This window comes from Lichtheimia ornata, assembly GCF_029851405.1.
Source record: "Lichtheimia ornata isolate CBS 291.66 chromosome Unknown scaffold00002, whole genome shotgun sequence".
Taxonomy (NCBI): Eukaryota; Fungi; Mucoromycota; class Mucoromycetes; order Mucorales; family Lichtheimiaceae; genus Lichtheimia; species Lichtheimia ornata.
In genome coordinates this window covers 526,857-545,193 of record NW_026695322.1, presented here as the reverse complement: position 1 = coordinate 545,193, position 18,337 = coordinate 526,857, and the positions used below count along the sequence as shown (strand labels likewise).

The 18,337-nt window shown below is 43.8% G+C and overlaps 7 protein-coding genes across 7 annotated transcripts; 5 read left to right on the top strand and 2 right to left on the bottom strand.

Moving 5' to 3' along the window:
• Positions 1-860: 860 nt before the first annotated feature.
• On the bottom strand, positions 861-1,505 carry O0I10_000687 (uncharacterized protein; the record flags this gene model as incomplete). The annotated part of the gene is made up of 3 exons (XM_058480796.1): positions 861-1,128; positions 1,226-1,277; positions 1,370-1,505. The coding sequence occupies 3 exons, from the start codon at positions 1,503-1,505 to the stop codon at positions 861-863; spliced, it is 456 nt and encodes a 151-aa protein (XP_058348360.1).
• A 4,599-nt stretch (positions 1,506-6,104) lies between these two features.
• On the top strand, positions 6,105-7,986 carry O0I10_000686 (uncharacterized protein; the record flags this gene model as incomplete). Its single annotated transcript, XM_058480795.1, has 2 exons — positions 6,105-6,503; positions 6,574-7,986. The coding sequence occupies 2 exons, from the start codon at positions 6,105-6,107 to the stop codon at positions 7,984-7,986; spliced, it is 1,812 nt and encodes a 603-aa protein (XP_058348359.1).
• A 965-nt stretch (positions 7,987-8,951) lies between these two features.
• O0I10_000685 (uncharacterized protein) lies at positions 8,952-10,052 on the top strand (the record flags this gene model as incomplete). Its single annotated transcript, XM_058480794.1, has 1 exon — positions 8,952-10,052. The coding sequence occupies one exon, from the start codon at positions 8,952-8,954 to the stop codon at positions 10,050-10,052; it is 1,101 nt and encodes a 366-aa protein (XP_058348358.1).
• A 383-nt stretch (positions 10,053-10,435) lies between these two features.
• On the top strand, positions 10,436-11,431 carry O0I10_000684 (uncharacterized protein; the record flags this gene model as incomplete). Its single annotated transcript, XM_058480793.1, has 4 exons — positions 10,436-10,591; positions 10,648-10,772; positions 10,840-11,300; positions 11,367-11,431. 4 exons carry the CDS (start codon positions 10,436-10,438, stop codon positions 11,429-11,431), a joined length of 807 nt encoding a protein of 268 aa, XP_058348357.1.
• A 1,245-nt stretch (positions 11,432-12,676) lies between these two features.
• On the top strand, positions 12,677-13,884 carry O0I10_000683 (uncharacterized protein; the record flags this gene model as incomplete). The annotated part of the gene is made up of 3 exons (XM_058480792.1): positions 12,677-13,154; positions 13,216-13,761; positions 13,844-13,884. 3 exons carry the CDS (start codon positions 12,677-12,679, stop codon positions 13,882-13,884), a joined length of 1,065 nt encoding a protein of 354 aa, XP_058348356.1.
• A 1,305-nt stretch (positions 13,885-15,189) lies between these two features.
• On the top strand, positions 15,190-16,354 carry O0I10_000682 (uncharacterized protein; the record flags this gene model as incomplete). Its single annotated transcript, XM_058480791.1, has 6 exons — positions 15,190-15,319; positions 15,374-15,547; positions 15,621-15,788; positions 15,869-15,964; positions 16,045-16,219; positions 16,285-16,354. The coding sequence occupies 6 exons, from the start codon at positions 15,190-15,192 to the stop codon at positions 16,352-16,354; spliced, it is 813 nt and encodes a 270-aa protein (XP_058348355.1).
• A 190-nt stretch (positions 16,355-16,544) lies between these two features.
• O0I10_000681 (uncharacterized protein) lies at positions 16,545-18,055 on the bottom strand (the record flags this gene model as incomplete). Its single annotated transcript, XM_058480790.1, has 3 exons — positions 16,545-16,982; positions 17,122-17,729; positions 17,818-18,055. The coding sequence occupies 3 exons, from the start codon at positions 18,053-18,055 to the stop codon at positions 16,545-16,547; spliced, it is 1,284 nt and encodes a 427-aa protein (XP_058348354.1).
• Positions 18,056-18,337: the final 282 nt, after the last annotated feature.

Here is an 18,337-nt window from a genome sequence, read left to right as displayed (position 1 = left end):
TATCGAATGGTGATGGTGGCAATGGTGATGGTGATGCTGGGTTCGATACACAATAGTCGAAGAGCTAGATAGTAGCCATAAGGTGTGATAAAAGTGATTTAAAAAAAACAATGTAACTCAATCGTTTAAACGTTGTTATTGCCATAGCATTGCCAAGATGCTCGATTAACCGTCTCAGCTGTAAATGGGCACTTCCGATCCTTGATTTCTTCCCACCGTCTACTATACTTCCAAGGGTAACCGGATTTCTATCGATCGAAAGCAGTGGTACATGATCTTCTTCCAGATCTTCAACAGGTTCAGCACGTTCATCTTCAATAATCATGTTATGGAGGATGATGCATCCTCGCATAACATTGATCACGTCTCGATGCTTTGAAAGCCGTGCTGGATTGCGAACGATGAGAAATTGTTTTTGAGCACTCCAAAAGCACGCCTCCACATCCTTGCGAGTAACCTTCTGCATCTTGTTGTAGTGCTATGTACATAAGTTTCCAATCATTGATCAGGCTGATGGTATAGATAAACGTATGCCACGTAGACTTACCTCTGCTTTCTACCAGCTGGACTACTAAAACTTTTCATCATGGCGCCCAATCAGGGTAAATTCCATCAGCAAGATAGTAGCCCATATGGTATTCGTGGCCATTGATGGTATGGCGTTGCCGAAGGTGCGTTGCCTAATGCAATGTTGTTAAAAGATCGGGTATTAGAAGCGCTGATTAAAATGATTGATGGCTTTCACCTGAAGCACAAAAGAGCGGAAGAGATTTGATTCCGCAGCGGATGTTGAGATCGTTCAAAGATCCTGGGTGCGGCCAATACTGGCATGCCAGATCCACAAGTCATATGGCTACCAGTCAGAACCGTGCTTGCATGCTTTGAGCGACCTGTGTAAGCACCATGCCAAGCAACAGGGCAATTGTCCCATTGCCAATGCATACAGTCAATGGAGCCAAGCATTCCAGGAAATCCCCTTGCTGCATTTTCTGAGAGCAACCGTTGGACGTCATGCTATTGGGCTGTCGCAAGTATTTGTCACCGAAGATGGTATTTAAGTTTTCACAAAACTTGATCAATGACTCCAAAGCGGTGCTCTCCGCCACTCGAAGATACTCATCGCTGTATCTGCACCAATACCGTATTAACGACGCATGACGGTAGCCTTCACCAAAGGGACAACCAGGCTTCAGCATCATAGCGCTGAGTGAAAAAGTGTATCGACCTTTTCATCTCTTCGGGATTACAAGAATAACCGCTTGGACATTCTGAAGCGTCTACAGAAAGTGTTGTTCGGTGTAAACAGGCCTTCGGGAGCAAAGTAATCTCGCACTAAGCACTCATGCAAACGATGTTCCGGTAGATATACCTTCTACCAGATGTGATCCACCACGGCCGGGAATCGTTTCAGAGTCGAGTAATTCATTGATATGGCGAATATGTTCAAGGCGTTCGAGTTCCTCATCATCTTCATAGAGCAATTCAAGTATACGACGAGTAAACATAATAAGAAAGAGAAAGAGAAAAGAGTTGGCGTGTTGTACAAGGTTTGATTTGATGGATCAACTCAGATATAGAGCCTAACCATTGTGAAATAAGAGCTTTATGGCCATCCTATGATAGCAATGGAGGTTACACCAAACTTACTCCCAACCATTGGAGATGCTCTAATAGAGCAAAGGATATGGCGTTTTGTGTGAATTTGAGTCATTCAGCACAGGCGATGCATGATTTCGTACGCTATTTAGAATAGTTCAAAATGCCAGCTAATAACCTTAGTCCTCCCATTCACCTTTGTTGTCCAATCCAATGCATACGAACGATTGTCTTGCTCCAGCCCAGCATGCCCATCACTTAACTTTCTTGATTTGAGCTAATCTGGTAGTAAGGTAATGGCTGTTGTTGGATCATCATTATCATGTAAAGCGTAAAATGGCACACACCCTTTTGCTATACGTGAGGATCATTTCTTTTATTTACGTGTACCTATTGTCTATGTAAGGGTGATGATGGTGGTGATGGGTGAGTTGTGTGTTTGGGTGGATGGTGTGTATAGGGTAATTGAGTGGCCTCAGTGTAAAGCAGTAGGGGATTTAAACTTGGGGACGGTAGCTCCACGACTTGAGACAACGCTTTCTCTTCTCTTTCTCCCTCCTCTACTTTTACCCCATTCACGACATCTCGATCAAGGTAATGTATTATAGAAGAGTGCTCTTGTTGGCTGTGAGGTGTTAATGTAGTTCTGAACATGCATTGTCAGGGAGAGTGAGTGTGTCCAAGTGCTGAGGAATGAGCGTGGTGCGTGGTTGGCTATTGCCATGGCGATATCGTTGCTTATTCCCGCTCTATGCTTGGTGTCAACAGGTACATTCAAAGTCCAATGTTGCAGCCGAATCGGTTCCATTGACGTGTTAGCTTGTATAGAGGGCAAGTTTGGTCTCAAGACGTTGGCTGGTTTGGCGTTTGGTGGTTTCGGCTCAACACACTACTACACCATGGTTTTCGGTTTCCAGTAACCAACAAAGGGTTCTTTGTATCTATGGAAAAGGCAAGTGCAATGAAACAAACAATGGAAAGAGGCGTTTTATTGTATGTGTGTGCTAATAATGAATTGAATAGGTTTCTTTGGTCAGGCAAATGCAACTTGGGGCATCATCACCTTTGGGGGGGGATCAAGTCCCAGCCTGTATCAAGTGACCGCTGCGTCGCTCTGCACTAGCCAAGTGTGCTGGAAAAGCTTCTTGGAACGCGTCCAGGGCTCTACAGGCCTGCGTTTGAGTTGATGGGTCGATGACAATGGGTTTTTGGAAGAGCATGGTCACCGTGTTGAGGTAAAAGGGGATTTGCAACAGCTTGTGAATGTGTTTAACCAACACGCTCTTGTCGTGATAGGCTCGTTCTTTCCCTTGAGGATTTCTTTTCATGAGGCGGGAAATGATTGGAAGAATTGGGGATCATTCTTTCTTTGGAGAGGATGAATGAGGACAATGATGAGCCTGGACTCTACGTAAGTGATGTCCTTGCTTGCCATGGATCGAACTGGCCTTGCGTGATTCGTGCAGTGCCTTCTCAAGAACAAGGGATCGACCGACGTTGCTCGTATGGTGGTGATTTGGCTTGTGAATTCCTTCTGATTTGCTTTCTTCCTTGGAGAGGATCGCCTAACGGTATACCAAATCGTCATCATTCCCTGTACCAGATGATCTAACTTGCCTACTTTTTACTTATAGAGACGACGATACAATAATTACCACATTCACAACAATGACGATGATACGACAACGAGATCCACAACAATGACCATGATACGACAACGAGATCCACGACAATGACGATAATGGCAATGGGATTCACAAACAATGATGGTCACGATGATAACCACATTCACAACAATGACAAATAACGACAACGAGATTGAAAAGGAAGCCTACAAGATCCCATTCTTTCTACTTTTGTGTTTTTGATATTTGCGACGACGCGATTCACGACTGCGGACGAGTACGAGTACGAGTACGAATGATGGCGGACGACGATAGTAGAAAGATGAAATAAAGCCTTGTTTATTTATTACACACTTGGACTTTGCTAGCTTTGTTGATTTACATAATGTAGCTTCGAAGATGGAATAATAAATGTGGTTCGGTTATCGGTCATGAAAGAAGTATTTGGCTTTTGTGATACTATAAGGAGGTGTGGGATGATAGTAAATGCGATCATGCATGGAATAAAGCTTTACAACTACTTTCCATTCTTCTTTGGATCTCGTGGTCATGTGGCATTATTACGGACTGTGCTCTAGAGAATGAATGAAGATGGGGGAATACAATGGCACAGCCTAATGGCGTGCTGCTAGCGCTCTTTTTGCGAGAGGCACGTGGTGAAACACATCTTGATATTCTTAAACCTCTATAAAAGGACATACCCCAAATTAGGAATGAACAAGCGGTGCATTGTTCTCGGGACAAATTATGGTTGGCTGCGATTTTAGATCGGCTATTCGGCTTACATTCCAATGGTGTGTGTGTGTGTGTGTGTACGTTTGAAAGGGGGAAACAACAAAGGCTCGAATGACCAGGTGGTAACCTTCCAAACAGCTTGATTGGAAGGAATGAACTATATGTGGTGGTGGCGCAAGCATAATGTTACAATTATGGATGGCTTGTAATACCGTCTATGCTTTCGAAGAAATCCTCTTTTTCCCTGATTTAAGTGTTTTTGATGGTAACACTGCAACAGAAGCTTCCTGACAAACCGTGAACAAATATCGCTAAAACGGGATAATATTCATGGTGCCACCAAAACCTTAAAATGGCGGACCAAATACACCAGCTGGGTAATAGTGTCAACAAAACACAACACACTCCTATAGCTTCTTACTTCACACGGTATACACCAAGTGACTGACGAGGTCAATATTACCATTGGCGGAAGGTGCAACAGCACGATTCATCTTTTTTGCATTATGCTTTTTGACTTGGGTATGGTCCCATACGTACATGTACAATGGCTATGGATAACATGGTATCCAGGATACCGTTATACAACTATGCTGCTGCTGGATATGGCATTTATTGGCTGTTGAGGTGGTGGGCACCACAACGTTGGCAACGGGGGGAGTGGGTAAAGTCATACACTAGCAATCTAGAATCTATTGCACATGCATCATTTAGTGTATTTGGCACAACGCTGCAATGAGAATATGACACCATTTACATCTCGTGCCAAAATCCACATTCGCTTCTAGCCTCCGCTTCACGCTATTCTATGAATTCAATTGAACGTAAATAGATAATACTGTAATGGCAGGTGGCCTATCCACTACTATGTATTGTGCATTTGGATAACAATAGAGTGTGATTGATTGCAGAGACCAAATGAGGAGCAGCACATCGTGCTGCTATTTTGGTGCTGTGATGATTGGCTAGAGTGGATACTGGGTTCGTGCAGCAAGGTCGGTGGTGTAAATGGGCTATACCCCTACCGCACCATGGATTGTGCATCGATGATGACAGATGGGATTAAAGTGTGTGAACAAGGAGGTGTCAAAAAGCATAGTGGTGGGAAAACGAGCATGCGCAAGGAGGCTGCCAGAAGGTCAAGACAAAGAAATGGTGCCAACTGCATGATCATTCAAGCATCAACCTTGTCGCCATCATCATGATCGCCATCATCCATTTCAACTATTTAGTATTCTACTTGAGTTGCTGGTCATCATCTCTCTCTTTCGTTTTTTTTCTTATCTTTCCATTCTTCATCATGTTGAGTTGTTCCTACACGCCTAGGTGAATGTGAAGGAATAGGTACCACCATCATAAATATGCCATACGTGTCAAATGAGACAAATGGACGACGTACATCTACATGCATGCATCCAATCTTTCCATGTATGCAGCTGTTGCCTGTGAGTGCCTGTCTTAGAGAAAGCGTATGCAAGGGGTGGACAAAAGAATGGCCAGCTGTTACACTGATAGGTGTTAAGTTTGGATCTCCCTTTAGTGGAATTGCAAGAAGGGGTGTAAAGTACAAGACAACGAATAGTATTATTGATCTTTTATTCGATTCACATTCATTCAAGTGCTGTATGCAAACGAATGGTAGCGAACCAATATTTCAAGCGTGAGACACGATGCACGTCAAAAGATGTATGTGAGGATTGTGCTACGATGCGATCTTATTATGCAGATCACCAAGCAAATAAAAGCGATCAAGAGCAGCAGCTGCTGCATCCTACCCGCGCTTTAACAAAGTGAAGTGTGTGCGTTTTACCCCTCTTTTCTCATCCTTTTCGCTCCAAGTGTCAGATTTTTGACCATTCATGGAAAGACGTCTTTCAAGCTGCATGCATCATGTTCGGTCATTACCCATTTTGGGATAGGCAGTGGATATTGCCCTTGACACCATTTTGCAGACCCAGCGGATGATTGTTCCCCTATAATGAGACAAAGAAATCATTCATGCTAGCGAGAACGTGAATGGCTCACTACACGGCATCGTATATAAAGACAACCAAGAACAATCGATCTATGGGTTATCATCATCAACAAGTAATCCTATCCTTTCATCCTACACCTTACACGCTACCCTAATCTATTACACTCCTCACCATGCTTACTTACATGGAGGTGCACCTTTACTACACCTTGCCAGTCCTTGGTCTTTTATTCATGATCCTTCGTCCCTTTCACTCATCACAAGATACCTTAAAGTATGTTTTCCTATCAACCATTGCGTTTTTGACGGCGTCGCCTTGGGATAATTACATCGTATATCATCGCGCATGGTGGTATTGCCCTTCATGCGTTACTGCAGTCATTGGTCATGTCCCTCTGGAAGAGTACATGTTTTTCATCATCATGTCGCTAATGACGGTGGCATTCACAAACCTGGTGATGCGCTGGCGTCTCCCCAGTGTCTTTGTTAAACCCGATGCGCCTATTGTGCGATCCATGATCATCCGTTACGTGCCCATTGCATCTCTCCTTTCTATTGCAATCCGTGCCTGGGTAAGTCAAATCCGATTGGGTGGTCGATCCCCATATGCACCATTGACCTTGTTTTACTTTTTTACTTTAGAGCATGGCTATCCCTGATACTCGTTTCTTTTATGGTGCTTGCATCCTTTGGTATGTTTGCCCTGTTTTGGCACTTCTTTGGTTTGGCGCTGGAGAATACATTTGCCGTCGCTGGCAAGCTGTGCTTGTATCCATTGTTGTGCCTACCCTTTATCTCTGCTGGGTTGATCAAGTTGCCATTGCTGCTGGAACCTGGCACATTTCATTGCGTACAAGCACTGGTATCCATGTTGCACCAAATTTACCTTTGGAGGAATTTGCCTTTTGGTTATTGATCAATGTCATCTTGGTGTTTGCGACATGCGCTATTGATCGTGCACATGCCATCATGCATTTGTGTGGTGGTCATCAAGGTGGATCGCAATCGATTATTTCCAAAATGGTGAATTTGACATGGGCATTTTGCCTATCGGATCAACAGCTTAGTCGAAAACCATTCCAAGATTCGGAGGTGACATGGTCCATCTTGCGTAAAGCATCCTATTCCTTTTACACCGCATCAGCCGTATTCCCTGTAAACGTGCGTCAAGACCTTGGTGTCTTGTATGGATTTTGCCGTGCCACTGATGACCTTGCTGATGATGAAGCTGTGCCTGTTTCAAAGCGTCGTGAGCAATTGGGTGTCGTACGTGACCTTGTACGAGAATTATTCAGCGCAAAAAGGAAGGCCAACGTCGACTGGATGTCCTATCGTAATCAGCTGCCGGACAGCTGTATAGCATCAATGCGTGCATTTGCCCGTTTAAGACCTGTTCTCGAAGTGGATGCTGTCAACGAGCTGCTTGATGGATACGAATTCGATCTCACTGGCCAACAAATCAAGCATGAAAAGGATCTCGAATACTATTCAGCGTGTGTTGCAAGCAGTGTTGGTGAGCTATGTACACGAGTTATCATGCAAGGCTATTCAAACCATTGGGTTATCAAGCGTGCACGCGACATGGGTCTGGTTCTCCAATACACCAACATTGCTCGTGACATCGTTACCGATAGCCAACAACTTGGTCGTTGCTACTTGCCTCGCACATGGATCACCGACAATGAATATGAATTGATTGTTTCTGGTTGTGCTCGCAAGTTGGGTGATGCTCGTTTACGACAATTGGCTTTGCGTTTGGTTGACATGGCTAAGGAACTTGGTGACCATGCTGAACGTGGCATTGATCGCTTACCTCAAGATTGCCAAGGTGGTGTACGTGCTGCATGTGCCGTCTATAGCGCTATTGGTGATGAGCTAATCAAGGCGAATGGGTATCCCACAAGAGCTCATGTCTCTACCCTCAAGCGTGCTTGGATTGTATTGAAGAGTGTATATGACATTAAGACTCCCTCCTCCTTGTATTCCTCATCCGATTCATCTTTTCTTGTCAACAAGTTGAGAAAAGGCAAAGTGCGTGCATTCATGATTGATTAGCATTAGTAATTATACCTTTGAATAAAACATTGCTTCGTTGTTCATTCCTAAATACCTTTATCGTCATGCTATATTGAATCCAAGCATCGATACTAATAATGGTCATTGAGATACAGGGAAGGAAAGAAAATTGAAAGTAGGAATGTGTACGCATATAGTTATTCGTCATCGGCTTGCTACAAGTATGGATTGAAGTAAGACAAAATGTTATTTGTCCTCTCGATAGGATGATGGGGGGTTGGTTAGAGTAAAGAGGACTAAAAAGGCAGTGATGTTTGATATTCCAGAAGCGTGTACCGATGTGTTGGATATTTTTATGCTTATGCTTCATCTATGATGACAATCCAATAGTCATATGAGCAGCAGCAATGATACACACAAGGATCTCGTGTACATGTGTGTGAGCAAATGGATGACTAAGTGGGGTTGAGAGCATCCATTGATGGCTTTGATGACAATGTGAGATGTGGCGTAGTGGTGATGGTGGTAGCATCACAAAATCACACGTAGATGAATTCCATTACTTCTGGACCCAAAAGCACCCCAAGAGACCTAAAAAAGAACAAGGAAATGCGGACCTAGAATGGAATTGCACTGCGCAAGGCAAACACTGCCATGAATGCAAGACAAATTGACAAAAATGAAACTATTGGTGACACACGTGGTTCTCATGCTGGGATCGTCGATTGTCCAAAATCGGATTCAAGAAGTACGAGAAACATCAGAAACGGCATTTTAATTCGATTGGTAGGTACCACCTTTCCTGATATTCTTTCGTTCCGCCATTTCCTGGAAAACGCATTTTTCGTCAAATTTGGTATAAATCCACAGCCTCGCTCGTTGCATTCACCCCCCTCGCACCCCTCTCTTTCTACTTTAACTCTCTTTTCTCATTTATACGCCTACTACTTGCTTTATTCTAACAACACCCCTTTTTCCTTTCTTTCTTCTTTAACAACGTTTGAATGTCTTTCGCACAGACCACGACATTACCATCCATTTCACATTTGCTCAACGGCCATCCATCATCTTCACCGCCTTTGCCACCACGTTTGCAGACAACACCAGCTTTCAATCTATCACCTGCGTCGCCTGTTTCATCTCATCCACCATCATCACCACCATCGCTTATTAGCAGTATCCATTCACCTCAAAGTAGTAATAATGATTTGTTACATCCTTTGTCGGTGAATGGTAGTTCACCGCTATTGTCACCGGTAGACTCGTGCAAATCGCCGCTCACAGCAAATGCCTCGCTGTCACCACGTTCTATGCCAGCAGCTTCGGTTTCAGTGGTTGATGATTTACCACCATTACAAGGCTATGATCCTCCCGTGCGTAAATTTTCATCATCCAATACGCTTCATCCACCAACCCAAATTGCCCCATGGAGTTCTCGAGATCATATCCATAATACCAACACCACCACATTACATGTTTCTCCTCCACCAGCTTCACCTGTTATGAACACAACATCATCATCTCGGAATAATAGTATTGCTAGCAGCAGCAGTAATAGCAATACGTTATCTTTACCATCACCTGCCATGTCACCTTGCCAAGAGAAAAAACAGCCAAGCAGATCTATGCGTCAACAACAGCAACAACAACAATCAAGCACTCCCGCGCCACCATCTACCCAAATCATCATATCCCCGACTGGGCAACCTATCCTTAAACGCCGGCGAGGACGACCACCAAGTAATCGAGAGCCACAACAAGAAGGTGGTTGGACCTTTTTGACACCAACGGTGTGGGATGTCAAGCAAACGGCCACCCCTGTCATAGGCACATGTGCATCAAATGTATCTTCTTCTACTACTACAACCCCATCATCATCTTCTACAAATGGCACATTGCCATCAGCAGGCGAGAATAACGATATGCAAGGATCCATGGCTGCATTTACTAGTTCAACAATGGAAACCGTATTGCAGATGCCAAGAAAGAAACGAGGACGTAAACCTAAAACACACATTGAAGGAAACTCATGCTTTGTGTGGAGGGATCTTCCATGCACGAGATCGCCATCCCGCTCTTCCAAAAAGATCAAGCGCTCAGACTGAAACATACACACACACACACATCCACCTTTTGATACGCTTGTCCCGTTTTTCCATGTCACCTTGTCTCCTTTGGTTGTCACATGTACCATATATCCCTTTTTTCTCTCCATCTGTGGCACAAAGTAGTAGTCTATGTTCACTCTTTTCGACCTCCTCATTGTCTCGTTCTTGTTTCTTGTCATTTCCCCATCATCATCGTCATCCATCAGCATCATTTCGTGTGTACTTTATTATGCTATCATTCAATGTCTATATATATATATATGTCCTCTTTACATACCATCCACTTCATCCCAACTCATCTGCTACCATTGTAATAAAAGAAGGTCCAAATATGAAAATGTTCGGTCGGATTGGTTGCTTTTACTTCTTTTGTATATCACATGGCACTGAAGCTTGCATGGGAAAAATGGAGCACTAAAGCTGCTACTTCATCAGCACCTCTTGTCATTTGTCATGGGCTCTTTGGTTCGAAGCAAAACTGGCGATCGCTCGCACGTGCATTCAACACACGACTCTCCCGCGACATTTACGCAATAGTAAGGTCATCAGCTCGTATATCGAATCGTTGACGATGCTCACTCAGTGTCCAAAGGATCTACGCAACCATGGTGATAGCCCTCATAATGCCACCCATACATTCGATGCCATGGCCGAGGACATACGTACCTTTTGTGCTGATCATGGACTTGAACGGCCTGTGCTTCTTGGACACTCCATGTAAGTTGTTGTGGACATTGTGTATGATAATTGACATAGTTGCCTTATACGTTGTCGTCGTCATCAGGGGTGGTAAAGCAGTAATGACAACAGCACTCAAGTATCCATCGATGGTATCACAGCTTGTGGTGGTTGATATGCCTCCAGTGCAATTGCCCGTTGCTCATAGCTTTGCGAAGTATGCTGAAGGAATGCGATGTGTGGAGCAAGCAAGTCCAAGTCGATTGGCTGAAGCGAACAAGATCCTTGCCGAGTTTGAGCCCAACGAAGGCATTCGTCAATTTCTCCTCACCAACTTGCGACGTGATACCGACAACCAGCTACGATTTCGTGTTCCTTATGATTTGCTCACCAATTCATTGTCTGACATTGCCAGCTTCGATGTGAAAGGCTCATACAAAGGATCGACTCTATTCATCACCGGTGGTATCAGCCCTTATCACCAACACTTTGTCGATAACAAGGATACCATACGCTCCATGTTTCCAAATTCGACCTTAGAGACGATCGATGGTGCTGGTCATTGGGGTAAGTGCACAATCAACCAGGATTTGGATGATAGCTGACATGGATCGTTGGTGTTGTTATTACCAGTGCATGCCGATAAACCAGAAGCATTCCTCAACCTGGTGACACAATTTCTCAACAGCCAGCATTGATGCGAACTTTCCCGCCAAACAATAGAGAGTGCTTATTAGTAGAGGAGGACAAGGTGTATCGAGGAAACACATGCATAGATAGAATTATAGATGTTGATCCAACATAGCCTCCTTCACTTTTATTATTTGTATAATACATTTGTATCATTATCCAACGCCGTCTCCTTCTTTATATAATACAATGCAATATCAGCCATCTTCTTTATCGTGCACCGTTGTATCATCCTACAGTATCAAAGAACACATGCGATGCACAAGCGGGGGGCAAGTGACCTTTGTTCACGAACATCCGAGATTACAACCCCAAAATTATCACATTACAGTAGTAGCAGCAGCGAATAGCTGAATCGCTACCGATTACATCGAGAGGTACACACCCGTTTGGATCGACGCACAACAAGTTAAAGCCCGAAAACGAAGAGAGGGATCCAATCGGCTTTTAGACGATTGCAACAATAAGCCGATGTACTCCTACCACTTGCCATTTACAAAAGAAAATCCAGTCAAATTTACCATTGTAGTAGGCTCTAACCGCTGCCAGGAAACTTGTTATCTTCTCTAGCTTCCCGATCATTCACGAGCAACGAATTCTCCTTTCCGTTGTATTTACGTACGTACGTATTCTTTCTGATTTGTGCCATCCGGTTTATGCCATCTTGTTTGCTTTTCAACCAATTCCCTTTTCTGGTGGCATCATTGTAGGATACAGAAGATAATCCTTTACCACCAACAAGCAAATGTAAAAGCATAACCTTGTCATTTATGCTCAAAGGGATCAGCTTGTGACGAGTAAGGACAAATGAAGGGGTCTCTTCGTTTATGCTCATGGATCCATTTTCTCGGATACACTTAAATCATCCAGCTACAACAACACCAAGGACCATTAGCTGCTCAACACATCCAGAGTGCACCCTTCACCAAAGTTGTTGCTATGTCTCCCATCCTACCTTTGTTGTTCAAGTAATAGCATGAATTTGTTCTTTGTTCAAGGCATGAAATTCACACAAGACACATACACGGGCACACACAACTTGCACATAGATACACGCACGATGCAAAGCGAATGAGCACACTCTCTTTACTATCACAAATGAACCACCGCAGGAATGTTTCCTTGTTTCTTTAATGCTATTGCCGCTGCATATCCGAAATCCCGTTTCGTTGATGACCTTTTAAAATGTCTCGATGATGCTGTCGTGCTTTTTCCCAACTGCAACATAACGATACACACACCATCATTACCACATGTTGTGGGCAGCAACGACAACATCGACATCGACCATAGCAGCAACAAGGCAGCAGGATGAACCGTATCATGACATGTGTACGCTGTCATCATCCACGTCTACTTCACCTTCTCCCTTTGATTACTTTCACAGAATGACTCCCAACGCAGCAGCTGCTGCTGTACAACAAGTCATTGGTACCGATAATCGATCCACAGACCCATCGACTACTACCACCCCACCCCCACCCCCACAACAACAACCATCATCATCAAGTACGGGTGGTGGTGTCTTATCCCCTCATCAACAAACAACAACAGCAGCAACTCCACCCTCACCCAACAACAAGTCGTCGACAACGATCCCCAACAACAGTACGTCATCATCCATGACATCTTCTTCGTCATCTGCTGCAGCAGCGAAGCGGAAAAAGAGATCACACAAGTATATGGATGACGAGGAAAAGAGGAAAAACTTTCTTGAACGGAATCGTCAAGGTATATAAATAATAGGCAACATGATGAATGGCCCCTAAAACTAATAATTTGTAAATGGTAGCCGCTCTCAAATGCCGACAGCGCAAAAAGCAATGGCTGAATGAATTACAAGCAAAGGCCGATTACTTGGCTGCAGACAATGAGCAACTTCAAATGCATGTGTGTATGCTACGAGATGAAGTAATTAGTTTGCGGCAAATGTTGTATGCCCATCGAGAATGTCCAGTCACCAAGCAACAACAACAGCAACAACAGCAACAGCAACGAGCGGCTCATCATCACCCTCCTCATCCTAACACGGATACAGCAGCAGCGGCTGCAGCTGCCATGGTTAACATGATGCCACCTTCGCCTGTTTCCTCTTCACAACAACAACCAGCAGCAGCTCCGCCGCAACAACAACATCAACCGTATGCTGATACCGAATACTATTCTTCATTTAGTGGGTTGCTCCATCATCAAGAAAACGGTGGGATACCTTCACCTGATGGATTAAATGTCACCACGCCTGGTGCAGGTGGTGCAGCAACAACAGCAGGAGCGAATGTACAGGTTCCTCCGCAAGATAAAGCCGTTCTCATGTCCGATCCAATGGTTCTATCAGCTTGTAAGTAAACATCTCGCTCTCTCTTTGTTCAATAAGGAGATGTTGTTGATGATAATAATAAATCATGACGGTAAATTTGTAGCACAACAATCAAATCCAGCCACCATGTTACGGCCGTGGTGATCAAAGAAAGACATTGATTGTCATTCGAGACGACCTTCAGGTTCCTTTATAATCGTTTTCTTCTTTTATATATACATTTATATCAAAACAACATACACACCAGCAGCACATACCTTTTGATTTGCCTTGTTGTTGTTGCGTTTATTGCTTTGATGATAACGCTAGAGATGCTTTTTGTTTCTGATGGTAGTAGTAGTAGTAGTAGCTTTGTGTATTTGGCGAAAGTGCTAAAGTGCATATTGTATGATAAACCGGGCGGCGATACATGCATAGTCAATGGTGCCGGTTGAAGCAATAAAAGACAGCATCTTTCTTTTTCCTCTTTCAAAAAAGCCATGTGGTCCATAAATGAGCTGAATTGCCTCTCCCCCTACTAGCGAGCCTTGATGACATCCAACATGAAGCAAAACAAGAATCAGGCTACTCTACTAGAGCCGAGTTGGGGTTTGCTTATCTCCTGATTAGATAAATTGTTATCAGTGTAGTGGGATGACCGAAAAGGGGGCCCGATCGTTGCACAAAAAGGGTGTGACACCAATGTTTGCCGCATGAATACTCACCTTGTTTGGATGAGATCGTCATCTATGCCACGCCCGGAAGCTTAAAAGATTAACCCAAGAAAGGTAAAATAAAGCATATCATTTTGTGTGGCGAGATGCTATCTATTCAACGTGGCATGCTTATTTTCTTATCAATGAGTGGTGTGTGCATCATTGCATTTCTAAGACTGTATGTAGTATGATAGCAGCTGATTGATGTTGATAATGCTACTTTTACGAGCGCTGAGATGAAATGTAGGTCATATACACGCATGTCTTCGGACAAACGTTTTATGCTTTATCTATTAACATGCATCATTATGCCAAGCATGGGTCTCGAACTCGATTAAATAAAGAGTACCTATGGTAGATAATGGGCTGGCATATTGTACCACGAGCCCGGCTGAAGAAATAAGCAGACGCTTTATTTTCAAACAAAGAACCCGTTTCTCTCCTTCAGGGGGGTGGATGATACGAATATCGTGATTCATCAAAAGACAGCTGAGAAGGTCATCCGACAATGTCAGGATGATGAATGAATGAATGAATGAATGGACCTACTACTGTATGCTGGCGATGATATCATGGAGCTGACAGACGTCGTCATTGTCATCGGTAGTTCATGTAAGATCGATCCGTGTTGTATTATAAATATCCTTCGGGATGCTCATTAGTCCAAAAAGAGAGAACGTAAATGGGTTCCCTGCCAAAGACATCAAAGGATTGCTGGTCATAGTAGTACAGAAGGCTGTCTTCCAATCTCACCATGCTACATCTATTATTCAAGAAAGGAGCAGGTGGAAACACCTTGTCCCGCACCCGTAACTCTCGTTTCTTTATAAACGCCCTTCTTCCAAAGCAACAACAATGTAGACCGTTCTTCATGTTTGGTGCTGGTAAGTGGAAATGGACACGCTTTATTCAATACCATTGACTCTAATGCGTTCTAGACAATCGAGCTCTTTCGCCCATCAAGGCAACCACCAACAAGTTTGACCCTTCCGATCGCCACCTCGATGGTCTATTGGAGCACAATCGCCAGTGGGCCAAAGCTGTCAAGAAGCAGGAACCTGATTTCTTTGAGCAAATCAACCTGAAGCAAGAACCCAAGATACTTTGGATTGGTATGCACCCTTCCTTCCTTTGCGTGATAGTGTCAACGACCATAGGCTTCTAACACATCGTCTATTGTATTAGGATGTTCGGATTCACGCGTCCCTGCCGAGCAGATATTGCAGCTAGGACCAGGCGAACTCTTTGTACATCGCAACATTGCCAACGTGGTCCCCAATGGTGATATCAATTGCTTATCCGTCATTCAGTACGCTGTGGAGGTGCTCAAGGTTCAACATATTATTGTGTGTGGTATGTACCTTTCAATGATGGATGATGATCCACCTGCTTGCTGCTCGTAGGCTGATGATAACCGTGGGAATTTATGCTAGGCCATTACAATTGCGGCGGTGTGGCAGCAGCATCTGGAAATGGTCAATACGGGCTGATTGACAACTGGTTGCGTAATATCAAGGATGTTTATAGACGTAAGTAAAGAAATCTCTCTTGGTGTGTGATGGGCATATCGAGAAATGACACCCCCTTTTTCATTTTTTCTTCTTCATAGTATATGCCAAAGAACTTGAAGCTATCCCAGATGAAAAAGCCCGATTCCGACGTTTGGTTGAATGCAATGCAATCCACTCGGCTGAAACCATATGTCACTCCACCATTGTACAGAATGCATGGAAGAACAACCAGAATCTTACAGTGCACGCTTGGGTCTATGATCTTGCGGATGGGTAAAGTATCCAGGATTTCAATTTACTTTGTGTACATGGCATCTTACAACACCGTTTTGTGATAGACATGCGCGACGTCTCAAGTTCACTGCACATGACAACCATTCCCTTGGCAACATTTACAAAGTAGCATGATGATAGAAAGAGATACGGCATATACTTTTTTATATAATGAAGGGAAGGAAATGATGAATGAATGAATGGACGGATGCGAAAATAGAAAGAGTGGTGCGTGTATATATATGTATGTGATATTTTTCCTGTTGCAAAACCAGCAGCAACATAATGTGGAGCGTTGTTGTTGATGTTGTTGCCATGAAACTATTTACAGCGGCAAATGATGGAAAAGGGATCGATTGTAAACGATATAGATTTTGATATTTTCTCGGAGGATATGGGTGGCCTGATGCAGAGGTGGGAAAATGCCATGACGCATGAGCCATCGATCGAGTGCTTCCTGAACGAGATGATCGGGCACATTGCCAAATTGCTCCATATCAAAGGCTCGGTTTGGTTTGATGAGAGGTTGTTTGGGACTCCCTGGCCAGTAAAATGAAAACCCATATGGATCATCCTCGCTCTCAGAAAGGGTGACATCGTGTAAAGGAGCCGTAAGCACTACCCGAAGAATGGCCTTGGGCTCGCCTGTGATCAATTCGGTAGCAGTAAAAAGACGCAGTGGTGTGGTCAATGCACGTGACATGACAATACTGCCGCTGAGTTGATATGTCCTTGTCAGAAAACCTCGAAAGCCATTGATTCTCTATAAACAAGATCCATTGTTGGATAAAGATTGGTTCATTTAATATTATGGGTATAAAAAAAGAGATTTAAGATAGGTAGTAGCAGCAGTAGATGGCATGATTGGGGAAAAGTAGTATTGGGTAGGAAGATCATGTTACCTTTTGAACATGTTTTATCCGGATGACAGGTGGAGGAGGTGGAGGAGGAAGTGGTGCATCAAGGTGGTTGTCTTGGTGTCGTTGACTATTATGAGTAAATTGCACTTCTTTGTGTGGTGAATCGGGAGGTGTGATAGGTTGTCCTCGTTGTTGTTGTACTGCGGTAGTAGATGTCAAGAGATGTTGTGGATACTTTTGAGGAGTTGGAGGAGGTGTTTCACTGTTTCGAGTAGTAGTAGGTATGCTTGGAAGTCGTTTAGCTGTCGTATCAATAGGATGATAGTAGTGGTTGTGGCTGTTATTGTCATCGACAGGTAATGGGGATGTTGATGGAGTTGGGGGTAATGGAAAAGAAGGAGGTGGATGAAGCGGTGGTGGAGGAGGAGTATGATGATGGTGAAGAGGAGCACCAGCAGCAGTGGTCGTGGTATGATGCTGATGTTGATGATTCGATGATGATGATGATGGTGGTGGTGGTGGTACTGGTTTATTCACAAGCTGATCGTCAAACTCGCTAGAAAGGCGAGCGATGGTTTTTTGTAATGACTTTGATCGTTCCAAAAGCTGATAATAGCGTTCCAATTCTTGAGGGCCATCATCTGCTGCTGCTGTTGTTCAAAAAGGGGAAATTGAAAATGGTTGGTATGTCACCTGTCAATCTCGCGCTGCTTCCTCGATCAACTTTTATACACTTACGAAGCTCTTTTCTCGGTGGTATAGGGGCTTTCGATGTTGAAGAACATGTGTTACTGTCATGTCGTTGTAGGACTTGAATGCGGCGTTGGAGGTTCTCAGCCATGGTAATGACCTTGGTGTAATGCGTACGATCAGACTCGGAATGCAGCTGCGATGCCAAGGCTGACAAGGGCTGTTTGGATGAATGACGAATAGTCGAGCGACGACGACTCATATTCTGTTCTTGCATTTGGACCATGATTTACAGCCGACCATATTCTGATAGAAAGGATAAAAGGTGGATGTAAAGTAGTGAATAAAGAAGGAAAGAGAGACGTATATAATAAGGGAGAAATCTATGTGTGAATGTGTGTGTACGAGTGAGAGTGTATGTGGAATGCAAGGAGTGAGAATAACAAAGAGGGATTGGGGGCTACTTTTGAACTTTAAAGAGCACAGTGATCAATCGACAATTGTAGAAGGGCACATGCCAAACACTAAAGCACTCACATCTACTACAACCCCCCCTTGATCTATCCGT